Source organism: Spermophilus citellus (genome assembly GCF_964194105.1).
Source record: "Spermophilus citellus genome assembly, chromosome: 4".
NCBI classification, from domain to species: Eukaryota; Metazoa; Chordata; class Mammalia; order Rodentia; family Sciuridae; genus Spermophilus; species Spermophilus citellus.
In genome coordinates, this window is record NC_138185.1 from 70,291,343 (window position 1) to 70,318,904 (window position 27,562).

At 39.5% G+C, this 27,562-nt stretch overlaps 1 protein-coding gene across 1 annotated transcript in view; it reads left to right on the forward strand.

The window, feature by feature from the left end:
- Positions 1–2,448: 2,448 nt before the first annotated feature.
- Positions 2,449–27,562, forward strand: part of ADAMTSL3 (ADAMTS like 3) — a 519,919-nt gene continuing 494,805 nt past the window's right edge. The window contains exon 1 of the mRNA XM_081292846.1: positions 2,449–2,572. Within this exon, the coding sequence (XP_081148972.1) occupies positions 2,528–2,572 (45 nt within the window). The 5' untranslated portion in view covers positions 2,449–2,527. The remainder of the gene's footprint in view (positions 2,573–27,562) is intronic.

The following is a 27,562-nucleotide window of genomic DNA, read 5'->3' on the forward strand; positions in this document are numbered from 1 at the left end:
TAAATATACTGGGCCCATTCTATTCTTTCTCCCAGGTCTCTCAGACTGCTGTGTCCTGGTGGAGTAGGAGGGAATGAGGTGGCCCCAGCTCAGGTGGCCTGACCATGGCACATTCTAGTCACATCATGGCTTTCATATAATGTTTATTGATGATGATAGAGAATATTAATTCAAATTTTATAGTTCTGTTTAGAAAAAAAGAAAGAATAAAATAAATAAAACATACATAGAGACTAAGGAAACACAAAGGAGACTCAAACTTTAGTGGGCATTTGTTGTTATCTTTTAGTTTGTTGTTTTGATTGTATAGCTTCCTTCATTAGGGAAATCGACTATGGTGTGACTCTTAGATCCTGGGCACATCATCTGGACTTAGCCAATTACGTGCTATCCTCTGGAATTTTGAAGCTGGAGTGAGTATCTGAAAGAAGCAGGGAACAGCTTAGCTCTCATTCTGGTAGCCATGTTCAGTGTCCAGCAGAGTTAGATGCTGAACACTTGATAGCAAAAATGACTAAATTAAAAATTGTTTTAAAAGACCATCCCAACTGGTAAACTTCCAATGAGTCTAATCGTTGAAAAAACTTAGGAAAAATCACAAAGGCTTTTACAAAGGAAAAAATGTATATGAAAGATTCTGATTTAAAAATTATGAGAATGTGATCTATAACTCCACCCTTGATTAAATTAAGAAGATAAATGACCAAAATTAACCAAAGTAGGAATCTTGCATATGCTACCAATCATAGAAGAAATGCCAATAAGCATTCTTAAAAGAACCCACTTCCTTCCCAAATAGCACAGAGCCAGATTGGTTTAGGAGGAAGTTCCTTTGAGCCTATGCTATTTAAATTACTGTTAGGTATGGAAAAAGCAGGCAAGTATGGTCTATACAGCCCTGGACCCAGCTGGCTTTCTGCCTTAGACAGTAGCTACCCAGCAGGTGAATCCACTGTTAAGTGGGGTTAGGACTGCTCTGTGGACAGGTCATCTTGCTATGCTCTTCTGACCCAGCTGTCACTACCCTCAAACCTTCTAGTTATTTATCTGTAACTGGTGTCAGCCACCCTTTGGCCAGTCAAATCCTTAGTGGTAACCCAAGTCGCTCTTTAACCACCAAAGACCTCTTATCCCAGGATCTCCACTATCTCCACACATTTTTTCGACCATATAAGAAGAAGAAAAACACTATGGACTCTAATCCATGTTCTCCAGGCTAATATGAGGAAACTAGTTACTTGTCCACGATGAAGTTAGGACTCAGACCTGTCTGGGGGTTGCAAGCTCATGACCATGGGACAGGATTTAAGAGTTTTGTTCTGAATAAGCCTATAGCTGAGTGGAAGACAAGGGCACGGGCACAAACCAAATGTATCCAGGGCAAACAGAGCTGCTAGTCAACCCAAATAGGGACCTGGTTAGGGCCTACAAAAAAAAAAAAAACTTTCTTTTAGGTGGATGCTGACAGAGAAAGATGTCTCTTTCAATCTTAAGCATTACCAAAGTGTCTTAGGAACTTCAAAAGCCAGATTCAGAGATAAGCGTGGGCATGTGGAGGTCAGCTATGTAGAGTCAAATGTCGTGTTTCAGGTTCCTGGCCGAGCCTTCACTGTGGAAGCGCTGACCTCAATACCGGTGCAAAAGTCATGCTTCCTAACTATCATACCTGTTAGGAGTTGTGGAAGGAAAGGGCCCCAGGTATGGCGAATTCCTCTGGATATGAAATAGAATGCACTGTTATATCATCTTTTAGGTCGACGCTCATAATATAGTTGACAGTGGCTCAGAACATCAGGGAAAGGAGTACTATATTTATTGGTAAATTACACAGCTTTTGGGTTCTCGGAGGACCAAAATCGCTTGGGCAGATTGCACCCAAGGCATCCCGTTTCTCAGCCCCCAGGCAGCTTCCTCTTACTGCAGGTTCCCTGTCCTGTTGCATTTCTTTCCCCAAGCAAATTTCCGAATGTCCCCTTCTTAGAGCTTACATCTACTGAAAAAGCGCCGGAGGGAGGCGATGTTGATGCCGGTGAGCAAAAGCAGGTTTCGCACTAAGTCCCAGCAGAATATAGAGGTGATCCCTTTTCCCCGGTCCACGACAGTCTCAAAGCCAGATGGATGTATACGGTTCGGCAATCCTCAGTAAGCCCTGTGTGGCCCTGCTCCCCGAATCTCCGGGATATCCCTACTCCCAGCTTCCCAGGAGCTTCTTCCCAGAGGCTCAGGTCCTGCAGGTCTCCACGCAACAATGAAGCGTGGGCGGCCCCAACGGCCTCATTTGCATACAGCCGCGGCTTGGCCAATGGGCTGCGCAGGGGCTTTGGAACGCAGTGTTGCCATCTGCGTGCGCGCGTGTGTGCGAGTGTGACAGCGGCTGTGGCTGTGGCCGTGGCCGTGGCCGTGGGAGGCGGGCCCGGCGGAGCCCAGCCGCGCGGGGACCGGCCCTGGCTCCGGTTGCCACTGCACGTCGCGCCCGCCTGTCAGGGCCAAACCTCGAGACCACCCGCTCCGGCCTCACGCAGCCGCGATGTCTGTGGCCGGGCTGAAGAAGCAGTTCCACAAAGCCAGCCAGGTAGGGAGGCATACTGGAATGAGGGAGGGGGGGCCGGAGCCTGCGGCCCCTGGAGGCTCCCAGGCCTTTGGGGCTCAAGCTCTCTGAGAGGCTTCTCTCGGGGCTCGTTTTGTTCCCGCCTAGGAGGGCGTGAGGGTGGGGTGAGAGGCCGCCCGCTCTTTCCTCAGCTGGTTGGCGCCTTCTCCTTCCCGGTCTTCAGCCATCCCGAGCGCCTATAAATCTGAGAGGTTCTGTGCTGGAGAGAGCAGGTGGCGGGCCACAGGGTCTCGGGCACTGGAGACTGAGCTGGCGTGGGGAGGTGGAGGTCTCCCGAGACGCGCATCGGGAGGAGGACCTTAGGGAGTACTGGGCTGGCAGGGCCTCCCAGTAGTCCCCAGCCTTTTGGTTGCGAGCGCCTCAAGGCACGTCCTGCTGCTTCCAGGAGGCGGCGCGGGCACCAGCGCCTCCAGGGATGCTGGGCCCCGCTGCGCTTCCAGCGCGCGCTGGGAAATGGACACCGCCAGTCTGTCCTGGGCTCCCTGACTGGGGCTCTCCGGTGCCGTCCTTTCCTTTCCCATCATCTTCCCTGTGGTGACCCAGGGCTGAGCACCAGGCTCCTGCTCTCAAAGAGCTGAAAGTATGGTGGGGAGACAGGGAGACAAACACGTAAACAAACAGTGCTAGACACACCTCCGCGCACAGGGGATGGCAGAAAACACAGTGGGGGCGTCGGGGAAAGCTTCTCCTTGGAGGAAGAGATGTGTCTTGAGAAGTATGGGGAGGAACTGTGGCTGGGGATGTAGGGGGAGGGGAAGGGAATTGCAGAGGAAACAGGAAAACAGGGAAACAAGAAAATGTGTGTGTGAGTGTGTGTGTGTTTGTGTGTGTGTGTGTGTGTGTGTGTATGTGTGTGTTGACAAGCAAATTTGTTTTCCAACATTGCAGGCTCTTCCATCAACGGCAGAGTTCTCGTTGTAAAACCAGGTTCCCAGATTTTATTCAGAACCCACATTTGTGATGAGGCTTCATCCTGTTTCTCCCACATATTGGTATGAGCAGAACAGCTGGCATTACAAAATTCTCTTTTAGCTTCCATCCCAGGCTAAAAGGCATTGCTGTCCCCTCACTCACACTCCATGAAGAAACTGTGTGATGATGCTGTTTTTGACTGGGGACATTGAGTTGGCAGTGGTGCTACTCAGGGTGACAGGAGTCCTGAGGAGGTGCCAATTGGGTGGGGGCAGAGATGGTGGATTCACAATTGGACCTGGGCCCTTGAGGGGTATATGGGATGTTCAGATGTCACTGGTCTTGGAGCAGGTGCATATCCTACTTTCAGGGTCCAGGGATGAGATCAAGACTGGAGCTAATGATTTTGGGGAATTTCCAGCCTAAATTTTAAAAAGTGCTGAGGAAATTGAAAAAAAATGCATAGTGGACTAAATACAGGCTCTTAGGAGCAACCATATTTAGGGACAATGTTTAGCCTACTGCTTGATGAGCAGTGACTTACTCAATAAATATTTAATTAAATGAAGTTTTGGGGTGGAGAAACACAGAAAGGAAAGAAATAATAGAATATAAGATAGAAAGAAAAGTCTCATGGGGGCAGGGGAATGATGTGTGAGGAAATAATCGGCGGTGATTCTGAGGGCTGGGTAGAGAAGTTCAATTAGCTTGGGCATCCAGGAGGCCAAGTTCATCATGGTCAGGGAGTAGCAGGATGATTGTTTGCTCTACTTGTTATGTGGACTTCCTTAGCCCAGGAAAGGACCAAACCTCCTTTTTTTAAAAAAAATTCCTTTAATTGGGTATTGGGCTTTATAGGAGCAAATATCAGAGATAACCAAGATGTAAGTCCTTGGAAAATTGAGGTTGATTTCTGACTACTATCCAGAGTGAATGGTTGAAATCCTTGGAAATTATTGGCATTGGAAAAATATTATGCTAGTGATAGGTGGTTTGGCTTAATTACTTACAATCAGTTCATTAAAAATGAAATGAGAAGAGAGGTTCATTTGACCCTTATTTTCTGCATGACTGGAATAATTTGTGACTTCATTTGAAAGGAAAGACATCGCAGATTCTTTTTAGGCTTACAACATTTTGTGGTTAAAGTATCCAATAGATAAATCTTTTATCTGTTCTAGAAGTCTTTCTCAGAAATCCTGCAATGCAACAGACTTGATGGAGATATTAGACTGGAGAATTAATATAATAAGAGGGAGCACAGTAATAAAAAGTGCCAGATGTTCTCAGACAACATTTTAACAGCATATTTTAATTCATACAGAACTTTCCCAGGGGCAGGGGAAAGGGAGTCCCAGGTGATGTCATTGGCTAAATAATTCCCCGGGGGATTCAGGCATGGCTTGGGCACTGATCAGCTCTGTGATTTTGTAAACGTGACTTAACCCATCTGGATGTTTGTTTTCTCTCTTTATGATGAATTAGAAGATTTAGAAGTCTAGTCTCTATTCTAAAATTAATCAATAGTTGCACAGCTCTGTGACTATACTAAAAGTCATTGGATTGTACACTTTATGAGTGATTTGTGTGGTATGTGAATTACAGCTACATAAAGTATGTGTGTGAGAGAATCCATTCCAGCTCTAAAATTCTTAAGTAATTTAAGCATTTCAAAGGAAGAAAGAAAGAGATGGTAAAGGGAATCTTTTATACATAAGGGAATCAAGATGATGACACAGATCATTTTTCTCAACAATGGATCAGGTAGAAATACTCATACTCTCCTGGTTATCTTGGTCCTTCTTTTCTGTTATCTTACCTGTTTTTGAGAAAAAATTCCCCTTATTTTACAAAGAATGAACTGTAAACCCCAGAGATTATGCAGCATTTTGGTAGCACATGAAGATCCAATAGGAGAAAGGATGAAATAAAATAATAAGAGTATAAGTTGAGTTACTAACAAAATTAACTCAATTCTTTGCTTCAGCATTTGGGACTAAAACCCTGGTTTACTGAGTTTGTAATTAAACACTTTTTTTCTTTTGTCAGGGTTTTTATATAGAGGTTTTTACTTTTCTGGTAGGGACAAAACTTGAGCTATTAGAAACAAATATAAATAGTTTAGAGATGGCCATTGTGGTTTCTTGCTAAACACAGTACCTGTAGTACCACAGTACCAATAAAAATGTAGCTTATGAGGGATGTGACTCAAACGGTAACCTGCTCACCTGGCATGCGCGGGGCACTGGGTTCGATCCTCAGCACCACATAAAAATAAAATAAAGATGTTGTTTCCACCGAAAACTGAAAAATAAATATTAAAAAATTCTCTCTCTCTCTCCTCTATCTTTAAAAAATGTAGCTTATGATAATTACATTAGTATTAATACTCGTTGCTTTGTATTTGTTATGCTCACTTCATAGTAAATTTTCTTGATTGCAGTTAGCATTTGTGGAGGAGTCTCAAGTCACACTGGTGCATACTCTAATTGCTGTATACTGTGGACACTGTATTAATAGTCATGCTCTTTCCATTTTGGAACCTTCTTAGGACCTTGTTCCATATCCCCATAAAAGTCTGGGGATCAGTTTTCATCTCTTCTTCTTTTCTTCTCTCCAAGACTAACCATCTAGTGATGGTTATCCTTGTGAACTCTTGTTAAATTTACACCCTTTTGTCTTTACATAGCAGTGCCCTTTAACCTCTGTCATATGATCCAGCAACACCATTGGGAATAGGGAGCTCATAATATAGCTTTTTGATAACTTTTACCCCTTTCTCTTTTAATGCATTAACCAGAAAAATGATAAGCAGTTATAGGGGCTTAGGCATATTCTCTGTAATTACCAATTGTACAGGGGGGCCATTTATGGGTAAATGCTTCTGAGAAGGATGTTCTTTGTAAGTTATGAGATTCTCCAGGGAGACAATGATGTCTCTTGTTTCACTTTCTCATTAGAGAGAAAGATAAAAATGCACTTTGCAAAAATCCATAATAATTTATTTTTTCTCTTAGATGCATCAAAATATATTTAAGCTAAATACTTTTATTCTTTCCATATATATTGTGTAATAAAATTAATCCATAATCTGTTTTTTTAAGTCAGAGCAGATGTTTAAACCAAACTGATTTTTTTTTTATTATCTGAAGAATACACATAATCCAAACATTTCTTACCACTGGTAACTTTTTGTCCTGTAAAATAAATGTAATTCAGAACTTGATTTAAAAATGACTTTGAAAGCAGAGGTTTAAAAAAACTATTATTTAAGATTAATTTTTCCAGCTTTATTAACAAATTGAATGTAAACTGTATTTTCCAATGTTAAGTGTGTGTGGATGGGTGGGGTGTCTCATGTATATCTGGGGAAGTTATTATTGACATGTTTTACCAGAAAATAAAACTGTCACTAAGCAGAACTGAAACACTACTTTCTTTGGCTAAATAATAGCTAACCATATTCTGGAGATTCTGCATCAGCAAAATGTGGATATTTAGATTTTGTTTTCCAAAGGAAGCCTGGGAATGTGTTGAATTGGGGGTAGGGAAAGGGTCTGCAGAAAGCACTAGGGATGACATCAGGGAGGCATCTCTAACTCTTCTAGTTTTTCTTTGCAATGACTTCCCAGGACCATCCCCATAGGTTTTTACTGACGCACCAACAGCTGGTGACTTTCCTGAGCATTGTGCACCTTCTGATTTTCTTTCTAATACATTGGTTGATGGTGTCTCTCCCCTAGAAAGAGAAATCTTTCCCAGACACTGATGCCACCAAGTGCTTTGACTGCTCCAGTCACCCATCAGTGTTGGAGTGGCTGCTAGTTCAGGCTGCATGACTTGGGCACTCTAGGAAATCTAATACCGAGTCATAGATCATTATCTATGTTTATGATCTGTCTTCTTCATGGGTTGCAATTCAGATGTCCAGAGGGCCTGTTGGCTAGCATGTGGGTGCTTCTTCTCTCTCCTGCTAGTGTAACAATGGACAAAGCACACTTGGCTAGTCATTTTCAACCCCATCTCCTCTCATTTTCTTGTATGCTTTGTTCTTATGTTTGGAGTACATTTCTTCTCTCCTGGGCCATTTCTCTCAGCATACAGGCATGCTCTTTAGTATCTCCTGTCTTGCAAATGGAAAGGAGAAAATCCTGCCTTAGAACCTTCCTTCTCCCCTGTTCTACTCCTCCTCTCCCTTGCTCAGAAAAGTGCATTAAGAGAGTTTGTTGTCCTGTGTCTGCTTTCATGTCACCCATTCTCTTCTCAACCCATTCCTGTTCACTCTCTTCTGCGGTGGTCTGAGACCACATAGCTAGGTCTTGAGTGACCTCCAACTTGCCAAGTTGGATGGTTACCTTCCCATCTGAGCTATCAGTAGCATTTGACTCAGTGGGCTGTTCTTTGACTACAATACCCTCACTTACTCAGGTTTCCTCTGGACCGAGTGGCTGCTCCTTTGAGGGTCCTTAGGGCTAATGACTCTTCTTATCTACTTGACTGCTAAATCCTGGTATATCCCAGCGTTCTGGCTTGAGCACCTCCTCTTTTCTAGCCTTGCAACTCAAAATGACTTACCAAGTCACTGCAGACTTAAATGCAGTGTGTACGTTGATTACTCTCTAAGTTATATTTCTAGCCTAGATGTTCCTCCTGAATACAGACTTATAAATCTAACTGCCTGAATCACCTCTCTTTGTGGATATTTAAAATAATCCCAAACCTATGATGTCCAAATCTGAACTAACACATTTTTTCTACTCGTGGTTTAAAACATATGCTCAGCTGCTTAATTAAAACCAAATCCAAAACCAGAACTCCTTGATTTTTTCTCATTCTTAATTCATTAGCACATCCTACCTCCTGGTTCTGTTATGAAAATTTACCCTTAATCTATTCACTGTTCTCCATCTCTGCTACTATCACCCTGGTCCTGGCCATCATTTCTTGCCCTCATGATCACAGTATCTTTCTAATTCATTTACAATCATTTGTACCCACCCAGCTACAATCTGTTTACTCACAGTGGCCAGGATGCTCTTTTTAAAAAATGTATCTCAAACAAAACAAAACATAACATTACAAATGCTGGAGAGGATGTGGAAAAAATGAACTCATATACTGTTGAGGGAATGTAAATTACTACATTTATGGAGAACAATATGGAGATTCCTCAAAAAAAAAAAAAAAAAAAAAAGAACCAGGATATGACCCAGAAATCCCACTTCTAGACATCTACTGAAAGGACATGAAGTTAGCATGTCACAGAAGACACCTATATTCATGCTTATTGCAGCACTATACACAAGAGCTAAGATATGGAATCAATTTAGGTGCCCATAAATGGCTCAGTGGGTAAAGAAAATATGGTATCTGTACACAAGGGAATATTATTCATTCACAAAGAAGAATGAAATCCTTCATATGCCTGTAATTCTAGTGACTCAGGAGGCTGAAGCAGGAGGGTTGCAAATTTAAAGCCAGTTTCAGCAATGGAGAGGCAGTAAGCAACTCAGTGAGACCCTGTCTCTAAAAAATACAAAATAGGACTGAGGATGTGGTTCAGTGATTGGGGGCCCATGAGTTCAATCCCCAGTACCAAAAAAAAAAAAAAAAAAAAAAAAGAAAGAAAAAGGCCAGCCTCAGCAATTTAGCAAGGCCTTAAGCAACTTAACAAGATTCTGTCTCAAAATTTAAAAAAAATATTTTTGAAAAGGGCTGAGGATGTGGCTTAGTGGTTGAGTGGCCCTGGGTCCAATTCCTCATTAAAAAAAAAAATAGAAGAAGAAAAAGAAGAGGGAGGAGGAGGAGGAGAAGAAAAAGAAGAAAGAAATCCTGCTGTCATTCAAAACTGGATGGAACTATAGAACATTATGCTAAGTGAAATAAACAAGATACAGAAGATAAGTACAACATATTGTCTCTCATATATATGAGAGTTAAAAAGCATTGACCTGCATGTAGAATGATGATTACTAGAGGTTGGGAAGGGTAGGGAGTGTGGATAAAGGGAGATTAGATTAGATTAGTGCATGCTTGTGCATATATTGATATATCACATTAAATTCCACCAATATGTACAATTAACACCTTAATCAATAATAAAATATTTTTTTAAAAGAAAAACATGGGGCTGGGGATATATCTCAGTTGGTAGAGTACTTACCTCCCATGCACAAGGACCTGGATTCAATCCCCAGCCACCACAAAAGAAAAAAAAATATATATATATGTACACCTTAGACCATGTAATTCTGCTGGTAAGTCTTTGGTGGTTTCCAGTTGCATGTAAAATTAAACCTAAACTTTTCATGTCCCTGTCAGTCTCTGGTAATTTTATTTGCTCTGATGTCTACTTATCTGATTTTAACATAGCTAAACTGCCCCACCCCCGGCTTCTTTCTTTTGATTAATGTTTGCATGGCATATATATTTTTATGGTTTTATTTCCAACCTGCTTGTACTGCAATATTTGAAGTATGTTTCTTGAAGACAGCATATAGTTAGGCCATGCTTTTTAATTTATTCTTCGAGTCTGTATTTTAATTGCCATATTCACCCATTTATTTTTGGGATAATTATTTATATGTTATGATTAAAGGCTGCCATTTCATTTATGCATTTATTTTTATTTGTTGGCCCTGTTTTCATTTTTTTTTCATTTTTATCCTGCCTTCTTGTATGTTAGTTGAATTTTTTGAATTCCATTTTGATTTTTTTTCACTTTTTATGTATATCTTTTTGTATATATTGATAGTGGCTATTCTAGGTATACATTATATGTAATTAACTATGACAGTCTACCAGTGTCATCATTTTACCAGTTCAAGTGAAGTGTTGAAAACTTATTTCCTTTTAATCTTCCATTGCCCTCCCCAATTTATAATATAATTGAAATTAAATACTTTCCCTTTTATACATTTAGAAGTACATCAGGCAGTGTTATAATTTGTATTTTAACCATCAAACAAATTAGAAAACCCAAGAGAGAAGAAGTCTATCTTGTTTACCCTTATTTTTGCTTATCATGTTCTTTCTTCTTTCTTGATGTTCCAAGTTTCCTTCTTTCACTGTTTCCTTTCTGTTTAGAGAAACCTTAGAATTTTTTTTTTGTGTGTGTGAGTAGGTCCGCTGATAACAAATTCTCTTAATTTTCCTTTATCTGAGAATGTCTTGTCATCTCCTTTATTCTGAGTGATATTTACTGTGGATATAACATTCTGGATTGATGATTCCTTTCTTTCAGCACTTGGAAAATATTGTGCTACTTTCCTTTGGCCTCCTTGGTGTTAAATAAGTAGGAGGTCATTGGCCTCAGGCTCTCTGGATACTTAGTTCCTATATAATGAACTACAACCTAACTTAGTATTTAAACAAACCAAAATCTAAGTTAGAATAACAAACAATAGTGTTTCAGCCAATCACAAGCAGCCAGGTTTCAGCCAATCACAAGAAGTCAGTTGATCAGACCATGCCCATATAAGGGTAGACTGCCTAGCTTATTTCTCTATTTTGCTTCTGTGTTCTGCATATAAAAGCACCAGTTCACAGGGCCTGGGCAAAATTCTCTGAATCTCCTCTAGTTCTGAGTGCTGCACAATTGTTCTTTGCTCAAGAAAGCTCTGCTAAATTTGATTTGTCCAAAGTTTTTCTTTTAGTAGCAATTTCTTTTTTTTGTTTGTTTTATAGAATGAAGATATATTTTTAAAACTTTTTTTTAGTTGTAGATGGACACAATATCTTTGTTTTATTAATTTTTTTTATGTCACGCATGTGAGGCAAGTGCTCAACCACTGAGCTACAATCCCAGCCCTTAGCAGCAATTTCTGATGAAAAATTTGCTATAATTTGTGTCATTTTTCTTCTAGTGATTAGATGTTATTTCTCTGTCATTGCTTTCAATATTTTTTCTGTGTTTAGTTATTGACTATGATATATCTTTTTTAATTTTATTTTTCCTTTTTTTATTAGTTGTTCAAAACATTACATAGCTTTTGACATATCATATTTCATACATTTGATTCAAGTGGGTTATGAACTCCCATTCCTCCCCCAATACAGATTGCAGAATCACATCGGTTACACCTCCACGTTTTTACATACTACTGTCTGTTGTATTCTGCTGTCTTTCCTATCCTCTACTATCCCCCCTCCCCTCCCCTCCCATCTTCTCTCTCTACCCCATCTACTGTACTTCATTTCTCTCCCTTGTTTTTTTTCCCCCTTTCCCTTCAGCTCCTCTTATATGTAATTTTGTATAACGATGAGGGTCTCCTTCCATTTCCATGCAATTTCCCTTCTCTCTCCCTTTCCCTCCCACCTCTCGCCCCTGTTTAATGTTAATCTTCTTCTCATGCTCTTCCTCCCTGCTCTGTTCTTAGTTGCTCTCCTTATATCAAAGATGACATTTGGCATTTGTTTTTTAGGGATTGGCTAGCTTCACTTAGCATAATCTGCTCTAGTGCCATCCATTTCCCTGCAAATGCCATGATTTCGTCATTTTTTAGTGCTGAGTAGTACTCCATTGTGTATAAATGCCACATTTTTTTAATCCATTCATCTACTGCTACATGGATGTTCATAGCAGCACAATTCACAATAGCTAGACTGTGGAACCAACCTATGATGTATCTTGATATGGATTTCTATTACTTTGTCCTGTTTGGGGTTTACTTAGCTTCTTAAGGTTGCTTATTATGTCTTTTACCAAATCTAGAAAGTTTTTAGCTATTATTTCTTTGAGTGCCTTATCACCCCTACACATTTTCCTTCCCTTTTGGGACTCAGATGACATGAATATTTGATCTTTTGTTATAGACCCATGTGTCCTTGAGTCTCTGCTTTCTGTGCCTTCCTCCTGCCCCAACCCCCATTTATTTTTTCTCTATTGTTTAGATCCAGTAATTTGTATTATTCTATCTTCCAGTTCACTGATTCTTTTGTCTTCTGCATTCTGTGGGTGAGCTACATGTTGATTTTTAAAATTTCGGTTATTGAATTTTTCAATTCTTTTTATTTGGCTCTTTATATCTTCTGTCTCTTTGCAGAGACTTGTTTCTTCATTTGCTTCAAGCATGCTCATAATTGCTTGTTGCTCCTTTAGAATCTTGGGCATAATTTTAATGGTTTTGTCATCTTAGTGTTGGCATCTATTGATTGTCTTTTCTCAGTCCACTTGAAATCTTCCTGGTTCTTGGCATGATGAGTGATTTTTTTTTTAATTGAAATATGGGCTTTTGGGGTAATATATTTTGAGACTCTGAATCTTATTTAAATGTTTGTTTTTGCTGGTTAGGGGAAAGAGATGGCATACTTTTACTTCCAAGTAGGGTAAGGCATCCCGTTCTCCCCTGTGACTGTTGATTCTGAAGTTAGGGGTTTCTCCTTATTGCTGAGGGTGAGTGGAAGTTCTGGCTCCCCAGTAAACACCCTTGATGCCTCTCTGGCTGGTGGGGGAGTAGAAACGCTTGTTACTTCTCCCCACTTTGTCTCAACTCACACCATGGGAGGGGCAGCTGCATTACCACTGAGAAGTGATGAAGTTTTGACTTTCTACCAGGTGAGACCTCCTCTCCCCCCAAACCCCAGTGGGAAGGAGAATGAACACCTTCTTACTACTTCTAGAATAGAAGTCCAGGCTCCCCACATGATCTCCACTGACACCACAGATAGAGGCAGATGGTGTTGGTAGTGCCTTGTGGGGTTGAAGGTCCTGCCTCCCTACATAGCTTTCTCTGAGGCGAGGAGGCGAGAGGGTGTTGAATCATCTCTTTGCAGCCTGGCAAGAGTGAAATAAGACTCCTACTCATCTTTTGCTTGTGTGAATGGGATAGGGCCATAGACTTTTCTGTGATATTTGGCTGGAGTTACTGTCTAAAATAGTTTTCTGTCTTGCTAGGCTACCTCTTGCCTGGTCTATTGGCTACAGATAACAGGCCTTTATTGGTGCCATTGCCATTTTCATGTTACCAGCTTTTTACATCATACTCTTGATTATATTAAGAAAAAAGAAAATTCAAGGAATTCACCAACATATCATGTCTTGGGTACCAAAGTTCCTAGCTGGTGTGCCTTCTTCTACTTTCCAGAGTCTTCTTATACTTTTGCTGTATATAATGCCTATAGTTTATTATTTATTTATAATATAATATATTATTACTTATTTATAATGCCTACAGTATTTATTTATTTATTTATTTATTTATTTACCACACTGGGGATTGAACCTGGGGACACCTAACCACTGAGCCACATCCCCAGCCCTTGCTTATTTATTTTTAAAAAAATTTTTAAGACAGGGTCTTGCTAAGTTGTTTAAGGCCTCACTAAGTTCCTGAGGTTAGCTTTGAACTTTTGATCCTCCTGCCTCAGCTTCCTGAGCCCCTGGGATTATAGGCAAGCACCCCTATACCTTTTTTCATTCCCTTTTTTCTTTCTCTCTCTAGCTTCCATATATGAGAGAAAACATTTGACCCTTTAATTCTGGTTAATAGGAGAAATACAGAAAAATACTTCTTCTCTGCCTTCCCTTAAGCAAAGGTTTTTGATATTACTCAATTTAAAATCCCTTCTTAGTAGATATTACTGTCTTGTAATTTCTTCTCTCTTTATCCCTTATGGTCTCTCAAGCCCTTCAAATACTGCCTTGTACATAGTACCTACTTCAGTAAACTATCTACTAGTGTTGAGTGAATATTTAGCAGGTGATTTAGGGCCTGAGATAGCCTGATTCTCCTACTTCAATCTATTATTTGCCTGGATCCTCTTGGCATTTTATTAGGGAGTAGAGGATGTTTAAAATTCAGACTTTACTTGAAATTTTCCAGTTTTGAAATATTGATAATTAATTTAAATTTATAAAGCCTGTGAAGACCAAAAGAAACATGTGTGATGAATTAATGTGATCCACTGCCAAATGGTTGGCACTTTTCCTTCAGAGTCTTAAACAAACACAGATTATTTTGAGTGGTTCATCCACAGGTCACCTTTTTCTCAGGTTTGAATAGTAGAAGATAATCCCCAGTCTCTCCTAGTGTTGCCAGTACTTGCTCAGGAACTAAATATGGTCTCCACAGAGACAGCTCTTGGCTTGTTGTGGGGGACGTTCTTGGAAACCCTGTGGGAAGGCAGATTGAATAGAACTGAACTGAGCATTTGCCCATGTGCTATTGTGTTAATCTCTGGAAGGAGCTTGGCTGGCATAATGTGGGGACTGTGGCATGATCGGGGATAAGGGCAGAGAGCTGTCAAGTCATGATGCAAATTTGACAATGCTGAGTGGGCAGAGCAGCAGAAGGCAGGCTTTGACATGAGTGGGCAGCCTCACATGGCTGTGCAAAAGCTGGCAAGAAATGAAGTGGAGCTAGAACTTTGCTTGTAGTGACCTCTTTAGGAATATTTTGAGAAGAGGATAAAATAATAGATGTTTCTGGGCTGGGGATATGGCTCAGTCATAGAATCCTTGCCTCACATGCATGTGAGGAAATCTCTGGTACTGCTTAAAAGAAAAAAAATAGTTTCTAATAAGGCAGATCTAACCTCCTCTTTGGTGGTCCCATTAAGCCTTGGCATCCCCTAAGTAAAAGTTAACATATCCTAAAACAGTCTTATAAATTTTGCAAAGCTTATAAAATTTGTTTAAAAAATGTTAACCAACTTTCTTGAATATTATCCATCCTGAATCCCTGGTATTCAAATTGGTGTCTTGAATCAAGTACTTTTTCCAAGAAAAGACATCGTCTAAATCATTTCTTTAAGAGTTGACTACTTAATCTGATGGAGGAACATCCTGGACCAGCAGTAATGTTCCAAGGATAGCATGTTATGCAGACATTTCAGAGAGTGAAAATAAAATTCTATAATTTGACCATAGATAGCAAGAATTTGGGTCTTCAAAATCACAGATTCACTTGTCTTGCTTTTCCATAGTGCATTTCTTTCCTGGGGACAGTGGGTGGAGGCCCAGGTTTATTTTGAAAAAGTAGAAGTGGGAATGAGAGCAACTAGGAAAATCTAGAAATTTCTCTTCTTTTTCTCTGCCACTGAAATAGGCATTGTTAAAGCAATGATATTAAATGTGCTTTTAATTCAATTCCATTCTAGTGTTTTGAAGCTGACCCTCCAGGTATTGAACCTCTATTGGTTGTTGATGGAAAGAGCTTTGAACTGCAGGGCCTTCAGGCCTGCACTTGAGCACTGCTTGTGCTATTTTACTGTGAGTTGATTTGCTCTTCTGGAAAAGAGGCCACTGATAATCTCACTGGCTGGCTGTGAGGGCTCATTCAGGGGAGGGGGCCAAAGGGCTTTGTAAATAAGTGAAGTTCATTGCCAGGGGGAGTAGTATAGAATTCCAGAAAGACAGTGAGATTAGGAGTTGGGAAAACGAGGTGTCCTTTGTTTGCCAATAAGGGCAACTTTGGAAGAGTAACTTGATTTTCCTTGGGATTGGATTTCTTTGTCCATAAATGGTGATAATGGGATGATTGTTGGAGATTATTCACAGGAGTTTCCATTTATGAGCACCGTTTGTTTGCAGTGATTGTAGTAGTATTTTATATGCACTTAATCTTCACAGCAGTCTGCTGAGGTACTTACTGTTTTCATCATTTTATCAAATGAGAACAAATGAGAAAACTTAAGCTGCCCTTGAGAAGGGCCAGGGTAGGTCTGATTCCTCCTTGTGTCTTAAGTGTTTGGCCTGAGGTCTCATTCATAAATGTATCAAATGATGAGAGAGTATCCCAGAGGTCAAGGGATGTTCTCAAATTTGCGGAGTTTTCTCAACTTATAGTAAGGGCTAGAACTCAGCAATTATGAAGGCCTCTATGTTTGTTGATCTTTGCTATGTCATGAACATATTTTCTTAATGAATAAATGAATGAATGCACAGGCTGATAAACTAACTCTTCTGCAGGATAAAGGAAAGGTTTGCAATATTTTGTTTGTCATAGTAATTGCCTTAAAAAGAACTATATCATAAAAACTAAAGTTACATGGTTATATGCATTTAATAATGTGCATCAAGTTTCCAGACCCTACATAGGTGCACATAGAAGCTCTCAGTGAGTGAGTGATGCAATAGTGGATGGTACATGTTGCATTGGCTGCAGGCCATTCTCTTCCAATGATCTGCACACAGTGGGAACAGTGAGTATTATGTGTGTGTGCTTTATTTCCCTTCTCTTCCCTCTGTTCCCCGGCTATTCTTGGTTTTGAACCCGGCAGCCATGCACCACCTGGAAGCCATTCACCCAACAACAATGAAGACCAGCAAACCACACCACCTGTCTCTCCTAGATGCTATCATATTTTCCCCTTTTTGTTTATTTTTGTGGCTTCTTTATATCAATGTCTTTTTTTTCATTTCTTAATATCTACTCACTAAGTTCTGTGTAGATTATTCCTCCTAAGTATCCCTCCCATCACCCCCTCCTCATCATTTGCCCTTGCTTCACAGGGATCATGGCTCCTGCCTTGCAGAACTCTGTGCCCTGTTACCACAACATAAATTTGACCTGTTATTCTCCTTCCAGGGCTCACCATGGTGTTCCCAAAGGCATAGGAGAGAGAGACCCCTTGATTTCATGTATGAGAACCTTTTCCTGCTGTGCAGCTCCTTCTAGCAATCTTCTCCCCAGGTTAACACCTCCCTCCCTCCATTCTTCATCAGCCTTATGCTCACTCACTCCTTTGCCTGTGCTATTATTTCTTCCCAGAACACTTGCTCCTCATTCTCAGAGCCTGGCGGAGGACCTCACCCTGCTTAAATGCTACTTCTTATTCTTTCTGTTTTTTTTTTTTTTCCAAATCTATGGACCCCCTTCTGCTGCCCGAGCCCTGACCATATACATATTGATAATGGTAATGTTGATTGTGTTGAAATTATTCTGATTTGTCTTGGGCCCTCCTATGAGATATTGCATGCTGCTTTTCACACAGAAGTCTTTAGAAATGCTTGTGGAGTGAATGGCTGATTGTTTATGCTTGCATTCTTTTTTCAAGACTTTTGAGCTTATGACTCTTAACAGAAATCTCGGGTTGTCAGGCTCCTAATAACTGAATAACAGTGATGTTGCACCAAAATTGAAATTTTCATTATTGTATTAGCTTTGTGTTTAACTATGGCAGCTACTTTGTTTTGAGGTTTGGCTTTTTATAAATAAATAATTAGGCATTAGGATTTCTAAAAAAAATATCTTCATATCCAGGAAAAATGTTTTGAAAACAACCAACCATTACATGAGTATTGATCATTATACTAATCAGCTTTATTTTGTAGAAGTGCTGGGTGCTATGCAAAGTATTTTAGAGGCAGGATCTTATTGCATTCTCTTAACAACTCTATCAAAAAGATACTGTTCTTACTCTTCTACAAAGGAGGGAATTGAGGCTTGGCAAGGTTAAGTAAAACTTGTTCATGGTCACACAGCTGGAAAGTGGTCTTTCCAGGACTTTCAAGGACAGGCTTGTGTGATTCCAAAGCCTGTATAGTACTGTACTCGTTACTATTGTATGAGATAAATTTGGCTGTGCTATAGCCTCTTCATGATGATTTTGAATCCTTGCATAAATTTAAGATACTTTCATCATTCGTTTGAACCAGATATCACCTGTTTAGACTTTGCATAATATAGAATAGTTAAAAACAAGGGTTGGCAGATTATCATAACTGGCCAAATATAATCCATTGCTGCTGCTGCCTCTTCCTTCTTCTTCTCTTCCTCTTCCCTCTCTTCCTTCTTCCCTTGAGCTCACAATGGTTTTTATATTTTCTTTTAATGTTCACAAAAATCAAAAGGATAAAAATATGTAGTGATACATGATAATTACATGAAATTCAAATTTCATTTTCCATCAATAAAGTTTTATTGGAACAGCCATGTTTACTCACTTACATGCTGTCCCTGGCTGCTCTTGCACTACAAGGTCAGAGTTGAGTTTTTGTGCCAAGAGTGGATTACACTGAATGCAAAGCCTGGAATATTACTATTAGACCCTTTACATAAAAGCCTTACAAACCTCTGCTTTGCTTCTAAGAGTCAATGTATGGTGGTATGCACATTTCTGGAGCCCTGGATGGGATGCTAGAAATGTTTTGAATGTATGTGCAGCTCAGTTGTACATTTTTTTTTGAGGCTTTCCATTTGCCTGACAATTTTGATTCATCCTGGTGATCCAGGAAGGACCTGTCTGGAACACATTCTTACTTTGTAGTTTAGGAGACATAAATGCTCAGAAGTCACCTCTTAATGCCTCATGGGACTGTCACGCACTGAACTCTTCCGTCCAAATATTACAGTCCTAGAAAAGAGTCACTGCAATATGTTTACTTGGATGGGGAACCTAAGAAATGTTTGCTTGTTGATTCTTTGTCATTTTGCCATATACCTCATTGTAATACCTCATCAGGGAAGCATGACTTGCTCCTCTGACTGGGTTTACTCCTCTTCCATCTTTTTTCCCTTCTTGTTTTAATTATTCCGACTTCATTTTGCCTTCTCCTTTGCTTCATTTGAAAGAGTCCCAGTTTGCTTTTCCTGCCAGTTCTCTACTTAACTTTTCCCAGGGCTCAAAAGTAATTCTTAGGGCTGATGTTATTTTCATGTTTGTCTTTCCTTTTTAGAAAGGCTTTGGTTAAATATGCATATTTTAATTTCTGAGCCATGTTATGAGGAAGTTGATTATTGTATGATCACCTATGGAAGCACCGTGGCCCGTTTGAGCCTCAGTTAACCCTGAGCCAGTTTATACAACAGCAGCAGAATGTTTGGATTCTATTGGGGCAGGTTTGGATCATATATGTTCTATAGGCTTTTCAGAAATTTCATGCCGGCACTGTGTGAGCCAGATGGTACCCTTATTAGTTTGCCAGACATGCTACTTAAAAAAAAAAAAAAAAAAAAGACACTGTGCATTTGCTCTTCTTGGGAGATTTCAAAGGGTTTCTTTGAGAATGAAAATCAGCCAAAATTACTCTAAAAGAGAAATTCTTTGGAGCTCATCATCAAAATAAAGAGTGCAATATCAGAAGACCAGTATAAATTTTTAAGGAGCAAATATTGGAATTGTTTATTTCTCTGAGAATGAAAAATCCCACGGATTTAGGTCAAAGAAGGTATAACCCATTATACATTTTTTTTTCTTTGATAAGGCTATTGATTTGCTGTCCATGGACTCTTTGGGGTCATTTTGGTCAGTTAGAGTGGGTGAGTATAAGATAGATAGATGAGGGAAATTGCTCAGATCTCAGGAGATGGAGAGAGAGAACCAATTCACTAAATCAAAAGTTGAAAAGGATAGAATCAAGTTACTCTGAGAAGACATAGCCTAGGGAAATTTGCAAATTTTGAAAGGGGCTGAACTCCTGGGAGTATAACCACTGGATTTCCTTGAGCAGGCAGAAGTTGTAGACCAGCTGTTCACTCTGCCCAGAAATTTGGGGTTCAGCAGGGATTGCAGAAGAGGCAGTGTCTCTCTGCAGCCAATTTGAGGAGCTTGATGGAAATGGGGAGGCCCAGCCAGAGAGAGAGAATGAAATCGGCTTATAGTACCTGGCACTTGATGGGGACTTTGGGGAAAATGTCTTCCAGCACCTGGGTTTTCTTACCTGTAAAATAGACTTTATATCTCAAAGGACTGATGTATTTATGAAACATATACAGTATTTGACTCAATTCTAACTTGTAGGGATGTGGTAAGAGGGAGAAATTATGTATCTAAGGAGCTTTTCACATAATATATGGTCTAATTAATGATAGTTTAGGTAAGTAGCCCTTTAGCAAGGAAGTCATATAATACATTGGTTATGAGTTTGGGTTCAGTCCGGAGATGTGGTTGGAATCCCAGACCAGCCATCCACTTAGCTATGTGACATTGCTCCTCCACAAACCTCACAGTCTCCCCTTCTGTAGAATGGGGTAGCAAACCCAACATGTGAACTCAGAGAATTAAATGAGGTAATGCAGGGTTAGCACATGGCTCAACACATAATAATTGCACAATAAATGCAGGCTGGTAACTTTCTCAGCTGTTTTCCCATCTAGAACAGAAGAAAGCAAATTTTATCAAGTTTTATCTTCCCAAGCCAACTGTTCTTGGAAATGCTCTTTATATCCTGCAGGAGCCCTCTCCTAGGTTCCCTGGGGACAGAAGCTCTGCTTAGATGATGAATTGTGTCTGAAAGAAAGTGGTAATACCCAGTGATGATACCCATCCTTCTTGATGTTTTCATACTGCACACTTAATTTGTGATTTTGGTGCATAAATTCTACATTTTTTTCAGGACGCTTCAAAGGTATTAGGGGATATTTGGGATTGATGATGAAGGGGACATTCTCTATTATTTCATGCCGTGGGTGTAGCCTGGAGTTTAGAGTGTGGGGTGGTACAGCTGACTGTGAAGTTCCCTGGCGTGGTTTTGAGTTTCACCATAAGCAAACTCTGAGACAAGAATTTGTAGAGAGGTAGTTTGTTGGTGTTTTGTTTTTGTTTTGGTGATCTCAGGGAACCAGTGGGGGAATAGGGAAAAGAGTCAGGGAAGTAAAGGAAACTAATAAACGTGCACTATCCAGGTTAATTTCCTCCGCCAGTAACTGGAGTTCAATCTTGATGGGAAACTAGTGTAGACAGGAAAGAAACACCTGAGAGTTTTCCCAGAGGAGGTAGGAGGCGGGCATTTATCTACCAACTGCACTAAATGAACATTGTTGCCCTGAACAAGGGCAGCTGCTCCTGGAACATTATCCAGTTTGCCTGGTGCATGGGCTAAAGTTGCACAAAACACAACACAACAACAGCAACAACAACAACAACAACAAAGCCCCCAGGCTGAAAGTTGTAGGCATTTTCAGCAAACAGTCTTGAGCTTGTAGAGATGAGTCCTGGGGAGCACCGGCATTGTATCCATAGCATCTGCACGCCTCATGGAAGGCAGAAACATTGCCTCTGCTACCCAGCAACTTTGTGATCTTGAGCATGCTATGTATTTTACCTTATTTTCCTCATCTGTAAAATGATGATAATAATAGTACCTTCTTCCTAGACCTGTGTAGGAGGATTGGCTGAGTAGATTCAATTAAGGTAAGGTAAGGTACATGGTAGAATGCTTGCCATGAAGAAATTACAAAGAAATGTTAGCCTTTATTATTTTGTGATTACCCATCGAGTTTCTTCAGGTTCTTTATCAGTATAATTAAATATATTGTATTTATGGTGATGTACGATGAAAATTCTTTTTTAGTTATTTCTTTGTGCATCAAATAATTTCCCCAATTTTTAAAAAAATATTCATTTTTTGGTGTAGATGGACACAACACAATACATTTTATTTTTAGATTGAACCCAGGTCCCGCCTGTGCGGGACTACAGGTGAGCGCTCTACCGCTGAGCCACAATCCCAGCCCCCCAATTTTATTTATTTTAAGGCTGTTGTAACACAAAGGAGACTAAATATTTTTAAAAATTTTATTGATATATAATATTTGTACATATTTGTGAAGCATAATGTGATGTTTTGATATGTGTACATGTGGGTATACAGAAGTCAGGGTAATTAGCATATCCATCTCTCCTTTATGGTGAGTACAAATTCTTCTCTTCCATTTTGAGGGCAGTCATTTCTAATTTATTCTCCCCAAAACATTATTATCTTCTTACTAATAATGTTTGAGAGTACCTGTTTGCCATTTTTTTGCCAACACTGGGTATTATCATTTTCTTTCAGATTTGCCATTGTGATAATTTAAAAAATGTTTTGATATGTATATCTTGATTTCACAATGTGATTGTAAATCTAAATAACAGATTCTTCACAGATAATGCATTTATTTGGGAATGGGCATTGCAATGGGAATTACATATGCCATAGTAAACTAGAAGTCTGTTCACTGAGGTTGAGGCAAGGGTAAGTGTTTAAAGGCAGACTGAGGAGGATTACATAAACTGTTTTGAAGCAATTATTCTTGGCTATAAGGATCAATAACAAAAGTGGCACCAGCTCAAGGTTGGACAGGCAGTCGTCAGGCAGACATCCTTGCAGAAGTTATTTTCTGGTGTAAGGTTGTAGTGGCTTTGTGCAAGGTTGTAGGTTCTTGTTATCAGGCACATGTGCAAGAGATTCCCTCCTTCAGAACCTCTGGCCTTTATTTATTTATTTTTGTTAGGGTTTGACAGAAGAGATTCCATTTTGATTCCGGTAAGTTCACAGTTCTGAACATTTGCATTTTCCATCTTTTTCTATTTCATTGTCATTTAAAAATTTATCTTTATGTATCAGGTATGTTAATACATCACTGCATGCCTTCAATATTGATCTCCTTGGTTTTTCATACTTTTTTTTTGCATTGTATTATTTTCCTTTTTGTAGTTTTTATTACAAATTACGTCCATTTTTTGGACATATTCTTTACATTTTTAAAATCTGTCTTGTCCTTTTATATCCATGTGAAATCCTTACATTATTATATTGGAGATTGTTCTCTAAATCTCTTTTTTCTACAATCATATTACCTCTTGATCCTTCTTTAAGTTCTGAGAGAATTTTCTCTAGTTTTTCTTGTAAGCCTTTGATTTGATTTTCCTTGATATAAAAACTAGTTTTTTGATGCTATCTTGGTTTTAATTTAGCAGTTACCCATAGAAATCTTAACCTCAATTTGTCCTTCTTTCCGAATATGCAGTGTCATTATGAATCCAAACTGAAAACTGAAATAAGTCAACCATTTTCACATTTTCTCCCCTTATTTTCTGTGAGTCTGTTTCTCAGGGGTATACTTATTTTGTTTCTCAGATGGTTCTCTTATTTGATTATCACCAACTTTCTTCATATGTCAGGCAATTTTCTTCCTTGCTCTTAAAAAAAATAGCAACCTTAGTGTGTCTAGTTTCAGCAGGTGAGATATGCTGTCTGTCAACCCAGATGGGGAGAGAAGGGAGAGGCTTAAACTGACAATTTAGCTTCCCAAGGGAAGGTTGCATATTCCTTCAGTGAGGGCTTTATTCTAGACAGTGAGGGCTTTATTCTAAACCAGTGCCGCCCAGTGCTACTTTTTATGATGATGAACTGGGATCTGAGCTGCCGAATGTCATAGTTACTAGCCATACCTGGCTATTGAGCCTTTGAAATGTGGCTAGTGTGCTTAAGCTGTAGTTTTAATTTTTTTTAGCTGTAATTAATTAAAATAAAATAAAATGGCAATCTCTTGTCAATGGCTACATATTGGATTGAAGTTACTGTGATTTCAGGGATCATGTGTATTTTATTTACTGCTGTGTTCCAGGCCCCAGTGCCTGTCTCATAGTAGGCACTTAATATATGTAGAAATAAATGAATGCAGCTAGGGGAAGTCTCCTGTGGGAGCTGTTTTCATTGCTGTGCCAACATTTCCTTTTCTCTTTGTATGTCTGCCCAAGCTAGACAAGGCATTCTGCCCTCATCAGTAACTACGAGTGCAACTTGTAGGAGCATTTGTGATACTTCTATCCCCAGCCCACTTATTTATGCCACTGAGTGTGCCAGTCAGACCAGTAAGATTGATCAGTCCTTGCCTTAGGAATGCCTTCCTCCTTTACATCTTTCAGAAATTTCTCAAAGCTGCTGCCAGTGAGTTGGGAGCTGCCCCAGTTTTCAAAGCTGATCTAGATATTTTCCAATTTCATAGTTGCAGGGAGAATATTGATGCTAAAGAGGAAGGACTCCAGTGGATGTTTTGAATCAGGAGTTGGTTGTCATATTTCTCTTATTTGAATACATATATCTTTATACAAAAGCTTTAGTTTCCCCAAGTCTTTACTGCTGATCGAATCTTTCAGTAAAATAAAAAGATCCCTTTGAATCCTACTCTCTGCCTTTTGCTTTAATTCTACTCGGACTGATATGAATATTGCCCTCTAATTATTTTCCTCCCATTTGCTATCTTTTTTTTAGAGTTACAGTACAGTGTCATTTGAAAAAACAAACAATTTATGTTTGAACGAATTTTGATGGTCTTTGCATTTTATTTAACGAAGATATTTAAACCATGTATATTATTGATCTGATTTATATAATTTAACTTTCCTCATTCTTTGTTTTCAGCTCCATCTTCACAGTATCAACTTCTCTTATTTTATATCTTTGTTTAGATCATAATTATAACATTTTAAATTTCTAGCAGTGGATCCTAATACATTTTTTGAAGTATCTCTTAAATCTATATTATAGAATTGCTCAAATTAAGAAAAGTAGATTTTCATTCTCCCTCATAGACAATCTCAAATTTTTCTTCTCTTTCTCTCTTGCTTTCTCTGATTTTGGCTTATTTTTCTACATATGTGTTTTTTTCTGATAATTTAATGTTATTCAAATTAACCTTTTTTTTGCATTTTTTTATTTTATTGTTGGTTGTTCAAAACATTACATAGTTCTTAATATACCATATTTCACAGATTGATTCAAGTGGGTTATGAACTCCCATTTTTACCCCGTATACAGATTGCTGTGTCACATCAGTTACATTTCCATTGATTTACAAATTGCCTTTCTAGTGACTGATGTATTCTGCTGTCTATCCCATTCTCCACTATCCCCCCTCCCCTCCCCTCCCCTCCTCTCCCCTCCCCTCCCCTTCTCTCTCTCCACCCCCTCTACTATAAATCGTTTCTTCCACTTATATAATTTTTCTCCTACCCCTCCTTTCCTCTTATATGTAATTGTGTATAACCCTGAGGCTCACCTTCCAATTCCATGCAATTTCCCTTCTCTCTCCCTTTCCCTCCCGCCTATCATCCCTGTTTAATGTTAATCTTCTTCTCAAGCTCTTTGTCTCTACCCTGTCCTTGTTGGTGGGACTGCAAAATGGTGCAGCCAATTTGGAAAGCAGTATGGAGATTTCTTGGAAAGCTGGGAATGGAACCACCATTTGACCCAGCTATTCCCCTTCTCGGTCTATTCCCTAAAGACCTAACAAGAACATGCTACAGGGACACTGCTACATCGATGTTCATAGCAGCACAATTCACGATAGCAAGATTGTGGAACCAACCTAGAAGCCCTTCAATAGATGAATGGATTAAAAAAATGTGGCATTTATACACAATGGAGTATTACTCTGCAATAAGAAATGACAAAATCATAGAATTTGGAGGGAAATGGATGGCATTAGAGCAGATTATGCTAAGCGAAGCTAGCCAATCCTTAAAAAACAAATGCCAAATGTCTTCTTTGATATAAGGGGAGTAATCAAATTAACCTTTAATAAACAATTTTAGGGGCAGGAGTCATGGCTCAGCGGTAGAGCACTCGCCTAGCAAGTGCGAGGCGCTGGGTTCGATCCTCAGCACCACATAACAATAAATAAAATAAAGGCATTGTGTCCAACTACATCTAAAAATATTTTAAAAACAATTTTAATAACCTTTCTCTTCATAATTCTGTTATATATTATGCTTATATTTATTTTAAGCTTCTTTGCTCACTTTGCCATTTTTTTTAAAGAGAGAGTGAGAGAGAGAGAGAGAGAGAGAGAGAGAGAGAGAGAGAGAGAGAGAGAGAGAATTTTTTTTTAATATTTATTTTTTAGTTCTCGGTGGACACAACATCTTTGTTGGTATGTGGTGCTGAGGATCGAACCCGGGCCGCACGCATGCCAGGCGAGCGCGCTACCGCTTGAGCCACATCCCCAGCCCCTCACTTTGCCATTTTGAGTTCGTTTTCTTCTACTGTCTGACATGAAGCACATTTTTAAGTTCATTTTTCAAGAAGGCTACACCATATGTTTTTTGAGACTGAATATTCAAAAATTCTTTTCAGTGGCATTCTGTTATGAACAATGTGTCAGAATATAATAGTTTTTAAGTCACATTATCCAATGATGGGCATTTTGGATATTATGAATAGTGCTACTAAGAATACTTGTCCTAGTCAGTTCAGGCTGCTAAAATAAAATATTATAGACTGGGTGACTTAAGCAGCTTGCATTTATTTCTCACAGTTCTGGGGCCTGGCAAGTCCAAGATCAAGAGCAAAGTGCTGGCAGAGTTTGTTCCTGGTAGGAGCCTTTTCCTGGTCTGTAAAAAGCTACCCTCTTGCTGTATCTTCTCCTCTCCTTTTCTTGTAAGAATAATAGTCCCATCATGGCGGCCCACCCTTGTCATGTCTTCTCAACCTGATTCCCTACCTCCCAAAGGGCCCACCTTCAAATAAAGTCACACAGGGGTTAGGGTTTTAACATGTGAATATTTTGTGGGGGGTCATAAACATTTCAGGCCACAGAATATTCATGCACAAGTATTTGGGCACCTGTTTTCAATTATTTTGGGATCCAGAATTAGATGGAATTAGATCCTTCTTAAATATGGAAAAGGTTTCTTGTCCCCCCACACCAATAACATCAGTTTGTTGACATGACAAGTCTAGTTGGCCCTCCTTTCCATTTGATCTGATTATTTCCTCATGTCTTTACAGCATGAGCCTCTATGCCTTGTATGTCTTATAATTTGGCTATGTTGTTTTTATTATTTTCTGTGGAATCTCTTGGTTCTTCAGTGGCAAAAGCTTTAGTTTCCCCAAGTCTGGTTCCCCAAACACATTGTTTTATGTATTTGCCACTTCTATATTGTGCATGGCCTGATTTGAGGGAATCTGCCCTCATTTACTCCTGTGAAGCAATTTCTACTCTTCTCTGTAGTAAATCTATGTTCAAGAAGGTTTTTCCTCTTGTTCTTTGAGGAACTGTTTTTGTTCTCTTGTGCTTCAAATTCTGGTATTAGACATCCGGCTCTTCTGTTTCCACTTACTTTACCCATGAATAGGCCTAGTGTTGGTTATGGACATGATAACACTAGTTGTTTGCAGGATTATCACTGACGCTGGAAAAAATGCTTTTCGTGTCTATGACCATGAGCTGTGTGGGTGGCTTCTCCAATGGGACAACCCTGATCTGTAGCACATCTTGGTCAACTCTTTTTGGCTGAATGTTTTTTCTTTTCTCTTCATCCATTTCTGACAAGTGATAAAATGGATGTTAGTCTCTGCTATTGTTTGGATCTGGAATGTTCCTCAATGTCCGT